Here is a 13,391-nt window from a genome sequence, read left to right as displayed (position 1 = left end):
GAAGGATTACAAGGAAAAGCCTAGGAACTTTAGAACAGTGATCTTAATATCTGTGGTAGGCAAATTACTGGAGAGTGTTCTGAGGGATAAGATATACATGCATTTGGACAGACAGGCCAATTAGGGATAGTTAGCACGGATATAGATTTCAGCACAGCATTCGACAAGCTCTGCATGATCGGCTGGTCTGGAAGGTTAGATCGCATGGTATTTAATGGTGAGGAATTCACCCTCACACGAGGCAGATGCAGTCACTGCCAGTACAAGGCCAGACCGTATCGTGACCTCTGTGCACTCACCGATGGGACAGTTGAGCTTGTATGGAGGCATCTTCAGCTGGGTGAGCGGCGTGCCGGCCAGTTTCATCTTCTTTGCCGCCGGTCCCAACTCTGGCGGAGGCTCCCTCTTCAGTTTGGCATCTGAGAAAATGAAGCATGTGAGGGACGGCACCACAACATGACAACTGGCCTTCAAGGCCAAGGGGACAGAGATTTACAATGATGTTACCAGGTTGTAATCTACCCAAGCGCAATATGAGGTGCTGTTCCTCCAATTTGTGTGTGGCCGCCCGCACTCTGGCAATGGAGGATGCCCAACACAAAAAGGTCAGTGTGGGATTGGGAATGGTTAGCGACCAGGAGATCCAGTCGGCCTTGGCGCACCGATCATAAGTGTTCAGCGAAACGGTCGCCGAGTCCACGCTTGGTCTCGCTGATGTGTTTTTTTTTGGGGGGGGGGGGGGGGGGGGGGGGGGAGATTCTCCCGCTCTACAATAAGTGAATAAGGGTCACCTCATCATGTTCTCCACAGATGCTGCCTGACCCGCTGAGTTACTCCAGCACTCTGTGAAACGCCACCTATCCATGTTCTCCACAGATGCTGCCTGACCCGCTGAGTTACTCCAGCACTCTGAAACGCCACCTATCCATGTTCTCCACAGATGCTGCCTGACCCGCTGAGTTACTCCAGCACTCTGTGAAACGTCACCTATCCATGTTCTCCACAGATGCTGCCTGACCCGCTGAGTTACTGATTAACTATCTGCAGTTCCTTATTTTTACTAAAGAATGTCATTGTATCTAGGACCAGTGAGAATGAAGTGCCAGAACAGTGTTAGAGGCCGAAACGGCCTCTTCCTGCTGCTCTTTACAATGTGGTTGGATATATTCTGGCACATTATTCACTGCCTGGTGGGTGCATCGGCAAGCCCCAAAACAGAGACGCTGGAATCCTGAGCAAAACACCAAGTGTTGTAGGAACTCAGTGGGCCAGGCAGGATCCGTGGAGGGAATAGACAGGTTACGTTTCGGGACGGGACACTTCAGACTCAGCGATCAAAAGTTCTGACCCCCCCCCCAGGACAGAGGTAGGATGGCACAGCGGTAGAGTTGCTGCCTCATAGCACCAGAGATCTGGGCTTGATCATGACCACGTCTGTATGAAGTTTGTATGTTTAGGTTTAACAGTTAATTGGCTTTGGTAAGAATAAAATTGTCCCTAGTGTGTAGGACAGTGTCAGTGTACGGGGTGATCGCTGGTCGGTGCCGATTCGGTGAGCTGCACTGCATCTCTAGCTTGTAAAGGGCTCAGGTTGGGGAGGTGGGAGCGCTGGTTAAATTAGCACCCTCTCCCGGCACTCACCGGCTCGCTGCTCCGTGCCACCACTCCTCGTGGCGTCCCCAGCACAGGCCGCGGGGACGGTGACCGAGCTGGCGGGCGGGGGTCCAGCTGTGCCGTGGGCGGGCTCCCCTCCTCCGCCTGTCGATGGCACCACTTGGCTCTTCACCGCCTGGCTCTTCACCGCCGCGCTTCCTGCGGCTGAGGCGGCAGCTTGTGGCCTGGTGACTGCACTGGTGGCCTTGACCGGCGCGGTGACGGCAGCAGCTTTGTCTGACTTTGTCACGGCAGCTTTGCACGCCTCTGTCCCCGGCTGTGTGACGGTGGCTTTCCCCGGCTGTGTGGATGGACCTTTGCCTGGCTTGGTAGCGAGTGCTTTGTCCGACTTTGTGAGGGCAGGCTTGCCCAGCACTGTGGCGGTGGAAGATTTGCCCGAATCCGTAGCAGAGGGAGCTTTGTCCAGCTCTGTGGCAGCCGCTTTGTCCAACTTTGTGGAGGCAGCTTTGCCCGGTTCTGTAGCAGTGGCTTTGCCAGGCCCTGTAGCTTTGCCAGGCTCTGCGATGGTGGCAGCTTTGCCCGGCCCTGTAGCTTTGCCCGGCCCTGCAGCTTTGCCAGGCTCTGTGCCAGCAGGTTTGCCCAGCTTTGTGGTTGCGCCAGGCTCTGTGCCGGCAGGTTTGCCCGGCACTGTAGTTGTGGCTTTGCCAGGCTCTGTATCGGCAGATTTTCCCGGCCCTGTAGCTTTGCCAGCCTCTGTGCCAGCAGGTTTGCCCAGCTTTGTGGTTGTGCCAGGCTCTGTGCCAGCAGGTTTGCCCAGCTTTGTGGTTGTGCCAGGCTCTGTGCCAGCAGGTTTGCCCGGCTCTGTAGCTTTGCCAGCCTCTGTGTCAGCAGGTTTGCCCAGCTTTGTGGTTGCGCCAGGCTCTGTGCCGGCAGGTTTGCCCGGCTCAGTAGTTGTGGCTTTGCCAGGCTCTGTATCGTCAGGTTTGCCCGGCTCTGTAGCTTTGCCAGGCTCCGTGCCGGCAGGTTTGCCCGGCTCTGTAGTTGTGGCTTTGCCAGGCTCTGTATCGTCAGGTTTGCCCGGCTCTGTGCTGGAACCTTTGTCCGGCTCTGCTGAAGCGGAAGTTGTGCCCAGCTCTGTCTCCGTCTCCGTCTCCATGGGCTCCACCTCCTCCCCCGCTGCTGTGGGCTCTGGCTCGGCTCCAGCTGGCTCCTCCATCGTCTCCTCTGCCGTAGACGGCACGCCAGGCTCTGTGTGGCACAGAAAGGTTCAGGAGCTAAGACTATCGTATCTGCCTCCACCACTACCCAGCACATTGCAGACACCCACCACCCGCTGTGTAAAATACATCCCGTACACCTCCTTTAAACTTTGACCCTCTCACATTAAAGCTATGCCCTCCAGTGTTTGACTGGGAAAAGGTTCTGACTTAGTCTGAAGAAGGGTCTCGACCCGAAACGTCGCTTATTCCTTCTCTCCAAAGATACTGCCTCACCCGCTGAGTTACTCCAGCATTTTGTGTCTACCAAAAGGTTCTGGCTGTCTATCCTATCTATTCCTCCATAATCCTTGACAACACTCTGGACTTCCTTCTGCTCACTGAGACCTGGCAACAACCCAATGTCTTCTTCTCCCTCAATCAAACATCCCCACCTGGATTTAATTACATTTCCAACCCCCGCCCCATCCGCCATGGAGGTGGCCTCGCTGTTATTTTTAACCAGAATATTCGTATCACTGAACTCACCTTCCCCCCAGTAGCATCATTTGAATTCCTCGCCTTCAAAGCCCTTTTCTCCATGACAGTCATCCTCATTTACCGGCCACCTAAACCAAACCCCTCCTTCCTATCTGACTTCACTGAACTCCTCACACTTGCCTCATCCCTCTCCTCACGTCTGCTGCTACTTGGTGACTTAAATATTCACATGGACTCCCCCACCTGCAAGCTTGCATCTGAATTCGCCTTTTTACTGGACAACTTCTCTCTCACTCAGCACGTCACCTTTCCCACCCATGACAAAGGTCACATCCTTGACCTGGTCTGCTCCACAAATCAACCGGTACTCGACCTCCATCCTTGCCTCTCCCCCCTCTCTGATCATAAGCTTATACGGTTCACCATCCCTTCTCCGACACCTCGCCCCGGCTTCCTCCGAGAAATCACCTTCCGTAATCTAAAATCCATTGATTCCCACCATCTCTCTGACCTGCTCTCCACCACTCTCCCCCTGGACTCAACCCCCATCTCACCTGATGATCTCACAAACCATCTCAACTCCACCTTGTCTACCTCCCTCAACACTCTGGCCCCCCTCAAAACAAGAACCGTAACTTTCAACACATCCTCACCCTGGTACACACCTGCACTTCGTAAACTGAAACAGACTGGTCGCCAACTCGAACGACTTATAAAGAAATCATCTCTCACAGTCCACCTTGAAGCTTACAAACTCCACCTCACTGACTACAAAGATGCCCTCATTGCTGCAAAATCTGCCTACCTCTCCTCCATATTCACCGATCCCTGCCTAAACCACAGAACCCTCTTCTCCACAGTGGGCAACCTCCTCAAGCCTCGAGCAAACACTCTCCCTACCTCTACTCCGGATCTCTGCAATTCATTCCTCCACTTTTTCGCTGATAAAATCAGCACCATCTATCAATCTTTATCCCCTGTACCCGACTCCCCAGCATCTACTCCACCACCTACCAAGGCCCCTCCTTTCAACATCTCCACTGACCTCCTTACCCCTCCTCCACGCTGCTTCCTCTCCCAGTTTGACCTGGTCACCCCTATTGAAATCTCCAAACTCATCAGCTCTTCCAAACCCACTACCTGCTCCCTCGACCCTCTCCCCACTCCCCTGTTGAAGTCCTGCCTCCCCGTTCTCTGCCCCTACCTTACTAATCTCTTCAACTCCTCATTGTCCCAAGGAATTGTCCCCTCCGCTTTCAAAACTACTGCCGTTACACCAATCTTAAAGAAACCTGGTCTTGATCCCTCCTCTCTCATTAACTACCGCCCAATCTCAAACCTCCCCTTTCTTTCAAAAACCCTGGAGCGTATCGTTGCGTCGCATCTTCATTCCCACCTCCTTGCGTATAACCTACTTGAACCCCTCCAATCTGGCTTTCGCCCCCTCCATAGCACAGAAACTTTCGCCCCCTCCATAGCACAGAAAGTCCTCAACGACCTCCTCACCTCTGCTGACACTGGTTCCCTCAACATCCTCATCCTCCTCGACCTGAGCGCAGCCTTCGATACAGTGAACCATAACATCCTGCTCACCAGACTCAAAGACCTCGGCATTGAAGGCTCTGCACTCAGCTGGCTCCTTTCCTACCTTTCCAACAGATCCCACTTCATCTCTCTCCACAACCACACCTCTGCTACAGCCGCAGTCACTCAAGGCGTTCCCCAAGGCTCCGTACTCGGCCCCCTCCTCTTCATCATCTACATCCTCCCCCTTGGTCAGATACTCCGCCACTTCAATCTGGACTTCCACTGTTACGCTGATGACACCCAGATTTACCTTGGCACCAAATCCCCCCACAACCCCCCCCTCTCCCATATCAACTCCTGTTTGTCAGCTATAAAAACCTGGATGCAACATAATTTCCTCAAACTCAACAGCGATAAGACAGAATTCCTCCTCATAGGCTCCAAAGCCACACTCAGCAAAATCAATAACCCCACTCTCACCATCGACGGCACCACTGTCTCCCCATCTCCCCAGGCCCGCAACCGTGGCGTGATCTTTGATTCCACCCTCTCCCTTGAGCCTCACATCCGCCATGTCATTAAAACCTCCTTCTTTCATCTCCGCAACATCGCCAAACTCAGACCCTCTCTCACACCGCCTGCTGCTGAAAGACTCATCCATGCCTTCATCTCCTCCCGACTGGACTATTACAACTCACTTCTCCTTGGCATCAGCTCCACCTACATCAACCGACTCCAACTGGTCCAGAACGCAGCCGCCCGACTCATCACCCACACCAAATCCTGGCATCACATCACTCCAGTCCTCAAAAAACTTCACTGGCTTCCCATCTCCCACCGGATCACCTACAAAATCCTGGTCCTCACCTACAAAGCCCTCCACCATCTGCCCCCCCCCCATATCTCACTGACCTCCTCTCACCCTACCAACCCTCACGGTCCCTCAGATCCACATCAGCCAGTCTCCTCTCCATCCACAAGTCCAACCTCCGCAGTTTTGGGGACAGAGCCTTCTCCAGGGCAGCTCCCAGGCTCTGGAACTCCCTCCCCCAACTGATCCGCAATTCCGTGTCCCTCACCATCTTCCAGTCCCGCCTCAAGACCCATCTCTTCACCTCTGCCTATCCTTAGCCCCACGTCCCCGTCCCTTTTCATCTGTGCATTAATTGCCTCATACTGTGTTTTGTATTGAATTCTGTCTTTACTTTGTGTACTAGTCATGTCTCTACTATTTATTTCATTCCCCTTACATGTTTTTCCTCTACATGCTCAATTTTTGTAAGGTGTCCTTGAGACTCTTGAAAGGCACCCATAAATAAAATTTATTATTATTATTTTATATACCTATACCTATCAGTTCTCCCTTCAACCTCCAGCGTTCCAGAGAAAACAATCAAATTGTGTTCAACCTCTCCATGTAGCTAACACCCTCTCCTCTCTTGCCTCCCTCAATAACCTGGGATAGATCCCATCAGGTCCCGGGGACTTGTCCACTCGGCAACAGCCTCAGCATCACCTCCATCTCAGTGCCCGAGCATATTAGTGTTCTCCACACTGATCTCACTGTCCTGCAAGTCTTTCTCCTCAGTGAATACTTGTTTAGCACCTCACCTACATCCTCTGATTGCAAGTATTTAATCCCTCATTACCCGTGAACGCTCCTTCCTGCTTCCTGCTTCCTTGCTCACCCTCTTGTTTTGAACGTCTATATAAAAACTCTTAATCAGACTCGGCAATGACATTTTATGGCCCCTTTTGGCCCTTCAAATCACATGCTTGAGCTCTTTCCACAGTGTACCTACAGCTGTCTCACAGAGGAGGGGGGGGGGGGGGGGGGGAATAAGGTATATACCTGCAGTGGTTATGGGAGGTGAAGGGGAGGGGGTGAGGAGAAGGTGTATACCTGCAGCGGTCGTGGGAGGGTAGGGGGAGGGATAGAAACATAGAAAATAGGTGCAGGAGTAGGCCATTCGGCCCTTCGAGCCTGCACCACCATTCAATATGATCATGGCTGATCATCCAACTTAGTATCCTGTACCTGCCTTCTCTCCATACCCCCTGATCCCTTTAGCCACATCTAACTCCCTCTTAAATATAGCCAATGAACTGGCCTCAACTACCTTCTGCGGCAGAGAATTCCAGAGATTCACCACTCTCTGTGTGAAAAATGTTTTTCTCATTTCGGTCCTAAAAGATTTCCCCCTTATCCTTAAACTGTGACCCCTTGTTCTGGACTTCCCCAACATCGGGAACAATCTTCCTGCATCTAGCCTGTCCAACCCCTTAAGAATTTTGTAAGTTTCTATAAGATCCCCCCTCAATCTTCTAAATTCTAGCGAGTACAAGCCGAGTCTATCCAGTCTTTCTTCATATGAAAGTCCTGACATCCCAGGAATCAGTCTGGTGAACCTTCTCTGTACTCCCTCTATGATATGGTGTATCATATGTATCTCTATGGTGAATACCTGCAGTGGTCCCGGGAGGGATGGGGATGGGGGAGGGGGTTTACCTGCAGTGGTCATGAGAAGGTAGGGGGAGGGATGGGGAGGGGGTGAGGAGAAGGTGTATACCTGCAGCGGTCGTGGGGGCCTGCTCATCCTCTTTGTCTTCTGCCGCTCCCCCCTCCTTGCTCTCGGCAGCTTGGGCGTTGGGTTGCGACTCATCCCCCGGCATCTGCTCTTCTGCAGAATCTTCCTCTTCACCCACTTCATCCACGGTGACAAACTCGTCCAGGTTAAAGGGGAAGATGTCCTTTACCTGCACAAATGAAAACAAAACACTGGTTGGTTGATTTGGAACCAGGGGCAGAGTCAGAGAGACACAGCGCACATAAACAGGCCCTTCGGCCCAACTTGCCCCATCTACACTAGTCCCGTCTGCCCAAGTTTGGCCCATATCCCTCCAATTTCCTATTCATGTAGCTGTCCAAATGTCTTTTTCATGTCATTTAAAAAAAGGGCAGAGAGTGATACAACACTTCAATTGTAACCATCTAAACTAGAACAACCATCGATATCAACCATCATAACATGAACATTAAAAAGCTTTTGTTGTACGGTATCCAGTCAGCAGAGAGACAATACATGATTACAATTGAACCGTCCACAGTGTACAAATACATGATAAAGACACGTAGACAGGTACGTGGATAGGAGAGGTTTAGAAGGACAAGGGCCAAACGTGGGCAAGTGGTAGCATGATTGGCACGGGCGTGTTGGGGCAAGAGCCTGTTTCCTTTATATGACTCTATGAGTCTTAAAATAAGTATCTGTCCACTACTGGAGCTGACGGGCATCAGAAAAGTGCACAAGGAACTGTAAAAGACTCAGAGGGTCAGGCAGCAACTGTGGAGGGGATGGACAGACGGCATCTTGAGTCGGGGTATGAAGAATGGTCTTGATCTTCACTTTGTCCGTACATTCCCTCCGCAGATGCTGCCTGACCCGCACGGGCAAATGGGGCTGGCTAAGACGGGGCATTCTGGTCAGTGTGGATGAGTTGGGGGGGAGAGGGGGCAGGGACTCTGGGGGAGAGGGGGCAGGGACTCTGGGAGAGAGGGGGCAGGGATTGTGGGAGGGAGAGGGGGCAGGGACTCTGGGAGAGAGGGGGCAGGGACTCTGGGGAGAGGGCAGGGACTCTGGGGAGAGGGGGCAGGGACTCTGGGGAGAGGGGGCAGGGACTCTGGGAGAGAGGGGCAGGGACTCTGGGGAGAGGGGGCAGGGACTCTGGGGAGAGGGGGCAGGGACTCTGGGGAGAGGGGGCAGGGACTCTGGGGAGAGGGGGCAGGGACTCTGGGGAGAGGGGGCAGGGACTCTGGGGAGAGGGGGCAGGGACTCTGGGGAGAGGGGGCAGGGACTCTGGGGAGAGGGGGCAGGGACTCTGGGGAGAGGGGGCAGGGACTCTGGGGAGAGGGGGCAGGGACTCTGGGGAGAGAGGGCAGGGACTCTGGGAGAGAGGGGGCAGGGACTGGGGAGAGGGGGCAGGGACTGGGGAGAGGGGGCAGGGACTCTGGGGAGAGGGGGCAGGGACTCTGGGCGAGGGGGCAGGGACTCTGGGGAGAGGGGGCAGGGACTCTGGGGAGAGGGGGCAGGGACTCTGGGGCGAGGGGGCAGGGACTCTGGGGCGAGGGGGCAGGGACTCTGGGGAGAGGGGGCAGGGACTCTGGGGCGAGGGGGCAGGGACTCTGGGGAGAGGGGGCAGGGACTGGGGAGAGGGGGCAGGGACTCTGGGGAGAGGGGGCAGGGACTCTGGGAGAGGGGGCAGGGATTGTGGGGCGAGGGGGCAGGGACTCTGGGAGAGAGGGGGCAGGGACTCTGGGGAGAGGGGGCAGGGACTCTGGGGAGAGGGGGCAGGGACTCTGGGAGAGGGGGCAGGGACTCTGGGAGAGAGGGGGCAGGGACTGGAGAGAGGGGGCAGGGACTCTGGGGAGAGGGGGCAGGGACTGGGAGAGAGGGGGCAGGGACTCTGGGAGAGGGGGCAGGGACTCTGGGGAGAGGGGGCAGGGACTCTGGGAGAGAGGGGGCAGGGACTCTGGGAGAGAGGGGGCAGGGACTCTGGGAGAGAGGGGGCAGGGACTCTGGGGAGAGGGGGCAGGGACTCTGGGGAGAGGGGGCAGGGACTCTGGGAGAGAGGGGGCAGGGACTCTGGGAGAGAGGGGGCAGGGACTCTGGGAGAGAGGGGGCAGGGACTCTGGGAGAGAGGGGGCAGGGACTCTGGGAGAGAGGGGGCAGGGGACTAACAGTAGGTGTGGGGGGGGGAGAGAGAGGATAAGAAAGGAAAGTCACCATTTCTCTCTTTGGACTCCGGACGCTGGGCTTCCGATCCCGGCTGTTGCGGTCATGAAAGGTCTGGAAGACAGAAGTTGTATCATTGTTCAGCAGCTGCTCTGTAGGCAGTGTGCTTGATGCCCTGGAGCTTTCCCGACTACACTCTGAGGCTCAGTGTGAGCCAGTTGAGCTTTGAGCAAGAGGCAGAGGCAGAGGCCCACACACAGGTGGCCGCACACACACCTCTCAGGTAATATGCCGTTGTCATGTGTACACAGCGGGATATAGATCAGCTACAGAAACGGCTGCACTAATGGCAGATGGAGTTTAATCCAAGCAAGTGTAAGGTGGTGCACTTTTTTTTTTTAAAAAGGTGGTGCACTTTGGGAGGTTCAATGTAAGGGGACAATACACAGTTAATGGCACGATCACAGCAGTAACTTGCAGAGGGATCGCGGGGTCCAATTGCATATCTGCCTGAAAGTGGCAACACAAGTAGAGAGAGTGGTAGAGAAGGCTTATGGCATGCTTGCTTTTATAGGTCAGGGCATTGAGTATAAGAGTCAAGAAATCAAGATGCAGCTTTATGGGACTTTGGTCAGACCACATTTGGAGTATTGCGTGCAGTTCTGTCTGCTTCATTACAGGAATGATGAGGAAGGAGGCTTTGGGGAGAGTGCAGAGGAGGTTTACCAGAATGAAAGGCACAAAAAGCTGGAGTTGCTCAGCGAAACAGGCAGCATCTCTGGAGAGAAGGAATGGGTCGAGACCCTTCTTCAGACCCGAATGCCAGAATGACGCCTGGGTTCTTGGTTCTTGGTTTCCTGGTCCTCCAAAAATATTCCAAATGGAAAGTATTAGGAGGTATTAGCTGCAGGGAGAGGTTGGACAGACTTGGATTGTTATCTCTGCAACATTGGAGGTTGAGGGGAGAACTAATAGAAGTGCATAAAATAATGAGAGGCATAGACACAGACCCTTTTACCCAGGGTGGAAATAGCAAATACTGGAGGGCATTGCATTACGGTGAGAGGGGCAACATTAAAGGTAATGTACGGGGGAGTAATTGTACCCAGAGGGTGGTGGTGGTGAGTGGAGTAAGTGGTGAGCTTGCTCAATTTGGGCTCCGCTCCAGGAGATCAAGCACGGGGCCTGGACTGAACTTGCATGCGGTCTCAGTGAAGGGGCTGTCCCACTTGGGCGACCTAATCCGCGAGTCCAGAAGAGTGTTCTCGACCTTCAAGCTCGAGGGCACTCGCCTGGAAAGCCTCGAGCTGGATCGACTGTCCGCGTTGAGACCGCGAGCTGGATCGACCGAACCGCGAGCTGCATCGACCGACCGCACACACACGCACACAAACACATCGCGAAGGCAGGGGCCAGGGAAAGTGGAGGAGCGCTGTCTGCGCGATGAAGTGGAAGGTAAACGGCTGCCACAGTATACGGTAAGTCCTTTAGAAAGCGCGGGGGGGGGGGGGGGGGGGGGGGGGGGGAGAGAAGGGGGGAGGAGAGGGGGAGAGAAGGGGGGGAGGGGGGGGAAGAAGGGGGAGAAGGAGTGGAGACACTTTTAAGAAGTTTAATAGAGTTTAGTGGGCATTTTACCTACCGGTAGGTCTTCCTTGGTCCTGAAACTCCAATGAGCCAATCAAAAGGCCCGGTCAGCAAAGGAGATTGCCTACGGCTGCCCTCGACTGCCTGCAAGTAAGTAGCGACCCCACTCCACTGCACTACGAGTTAAAAAGACCCATGCCGACCAAATTTTACTCGCGGAAAACATTTCAACATGCTGAAAATTTTCCGCGACCTAGCTGAGGCCACGAGTATTCGGGAACTTCCCTCGGTCATGAAGGAGAGTTCCAGCGACCTCAGAGGATCTCCTATGACCATGTGTCGACCATGCTGTGAGTTTGAAGGTTGAAGACACTCTTCTAAACTCGCAGATTAGGTCGCCCAAGTGGGACAGCCCCTTGAGTATTTCTATGCACTTTGTATTAATGAGGGGCTGTGGGCATACATTACTGAACCGTGTGTGTTGGTGAGGGTGTGGTAGTGAGCCGCCGCGGTTGGGGCCAGGCTGACCTTGATCCTGGAGTATCTCTGGTGTTCTCTGTCCCGCGGGTGAGGTCGCCGTTCGCCGCGGGACTCCTTCTGGTATGCGGTGGCACCACGGCCACTGCCCTCCCGGCTCGAACTCTCCCGGGATGTGCTGCGTCCTCGTGCCGCCATGCCACCTTTGCCCGTACCCCGCTGTGCGTGCTCCTTCCTGGGGCCAACGCTCCTCTTGGCCCCGCTGGTCTTGGCCGCGCCGCTCTCTTTGCCCGTGGGCTTCACCACCATGGACCTGGGAGGCCTGGTGCTGGAGGTGGGGTTTGTGGTTTTCTGCGGTGCCGAGGAGGTCTGGGTGGGAGAGGGGGCAGTCGCCCCGTCCGTGATCTGGGGAGACACACTCGGTTCGGGGGTGTCCTTCTCCATAGCCGGGGCAGTAGACGAAGTGTCGCTGGCCGGCTCCGGCTTGGACACGGCACCATTGCCGTCCGCCGATGCCGGGTCGGTGGGATTGGGAGCAGCGTTATCAGGAGCCGGGTTGGTGTTGCCCACTGCCGGAGCTGGCACTGGGCCAGGTTTGGCGGAGCCCGGCACAGGAGTGGCCACGGGTTTGAGTGCCCCACCGGTCTCAGCTGTAGCTGTGGGTTTGCCGGCTGCATCATCACCGTCTGCGGTGGGCTTGGCTGTGGCGTCGCCGAGTTTGACCACTGCATCGTCAGCGGTGACTTTGACCTGCACGCTCGGGGAGGCTGCGATGGGTTTGGTGGGCACGGTGACGCTGTTACCGGCAGCTCTTGTAGGCACGGCTGAAGGTGTAGCCACGTTGGTCGCCACAGCGGCGGCTTTGGACGGTGCGTTTCCGCTCGCCGTGGTGGGTTTGCCGGTGGTCGGGGAGGAATCGCCGGAGCCGGTGCCAGTCACGGGCAGGTCTGCCGGTGTCACAGCAACAAGGGGTGCTGGGGATTTGGTGACGGGCAGCTTGCTGGCTGTGCCTGGGGCTTTGACAGGTGCATGGGGATTGCTGACAGCAGTGGGCGACTGGTTCTGTGGTGCTGTGCCCCCTGTCTGCGGCTTGGCCTCAGGACCAGCCGTCTGCGCTGTGGCCGGGCTGGCGGCCTCTGCTTTAGTTTGGTCACTCGGCAGCTCTGGGGCTTTCTCATTGGTCACGGCGGTCATCTCCACATCGGCAGACTCCGCTTTCGCCACCGGCGCAGGCTCCTTCGACTCCGGCTCCGTGCTGGCGTCACCACTGAGAAATAAAGGTGATGGTGAGCACGGGCTCAGACTGTGGAGGAGAAAAGTAACCACACACTCACCCCTTACTGCAACACCCCCGGCCCAGTCACACACACACACACAGAAATCAGAACAAAAATAACACAGCTCAGGGCTCTGCAGTTGTTTAACTTGGCATCATCTTCAGTACAGACAGGGTGGGCCGAAGGGCCTGGTCCTGTGCCGCACTCTTCCGAGTTCTTTTGGTTTTGGTCTATTATCGTCACATGTCCCGAGGTACAGTGAGCAGCTTTGTTTTGCATGCAATCCAAACAGATCAGATAATACTCGACATAAATACAATCAAGTCAAACTCAAGTACAATAGGCGGAGGAAAAGGGGAAGATACAGAGTGCAGAATATAGTTCTCAGCATTGTAGCGCATCACTTCCACAGACAAAGTCCAATGTCTACAAAAGACAATATGTGCAGGAGTAGGCCATTCAGCCCTTTGAGCCAGCACCGC

At 55.1% G+C, this 13,391-nt stretch overlaps 1 protein-coding gene across 1 annotated transcript in view; it reads right to left on the bottom strand.

Annotated features, from left to right (window-relative positions):
- znf638 (zinc finger protein 638) overlaps positions 1-13,391 on the bottom strand; it is a 135,269-nt gene that overhangs the window by 5,184 nt on the left and 116,694 nt on the right. The window contains exons 19-23 of the mRNA XM_033035696.1: positions 11,684-12,899; positions 9,623-9,685; positions 7,409-7,595; positions 1,642-2,862; positions 300-419 (exon numbers count right to left, since the gene is read on the bottom strand). Coding sequence (XP_032891587.1) covers positions 300-419; positions 1,642-2,862; positions 7,409-7,595; positions 9,623-9,685; positions 11,684-12,899 — 2,807 coding nt within the window. The remainder of the gene's footprint in view (positions 1-299; positions 420-1,641; positions 2,863-7,408; positions 7,596-9,622; positions 9,686-11,683; positions 12,900-13,391) is intronic.

Source organism: Amblyraja radiata, chromosome 1 (genome assembly GCF_010909765.2).
Source record: "Amblyraja radiata isolate CabotCenter1 chromosome 1, sAmbRad1.1.pri, whole genome shotgun sequence".
Lineage (NCBI taxonomy): Eukaryota > Metazoa > Chordata > Chondrichthyes > Rajiformes > Rajidae > Amblyraja > Amblyraja radiata.
Note: the sequence above shows the minus strand (reverse complement) of the source record. Positions and strands in the feature narration are given on the sequence as shown.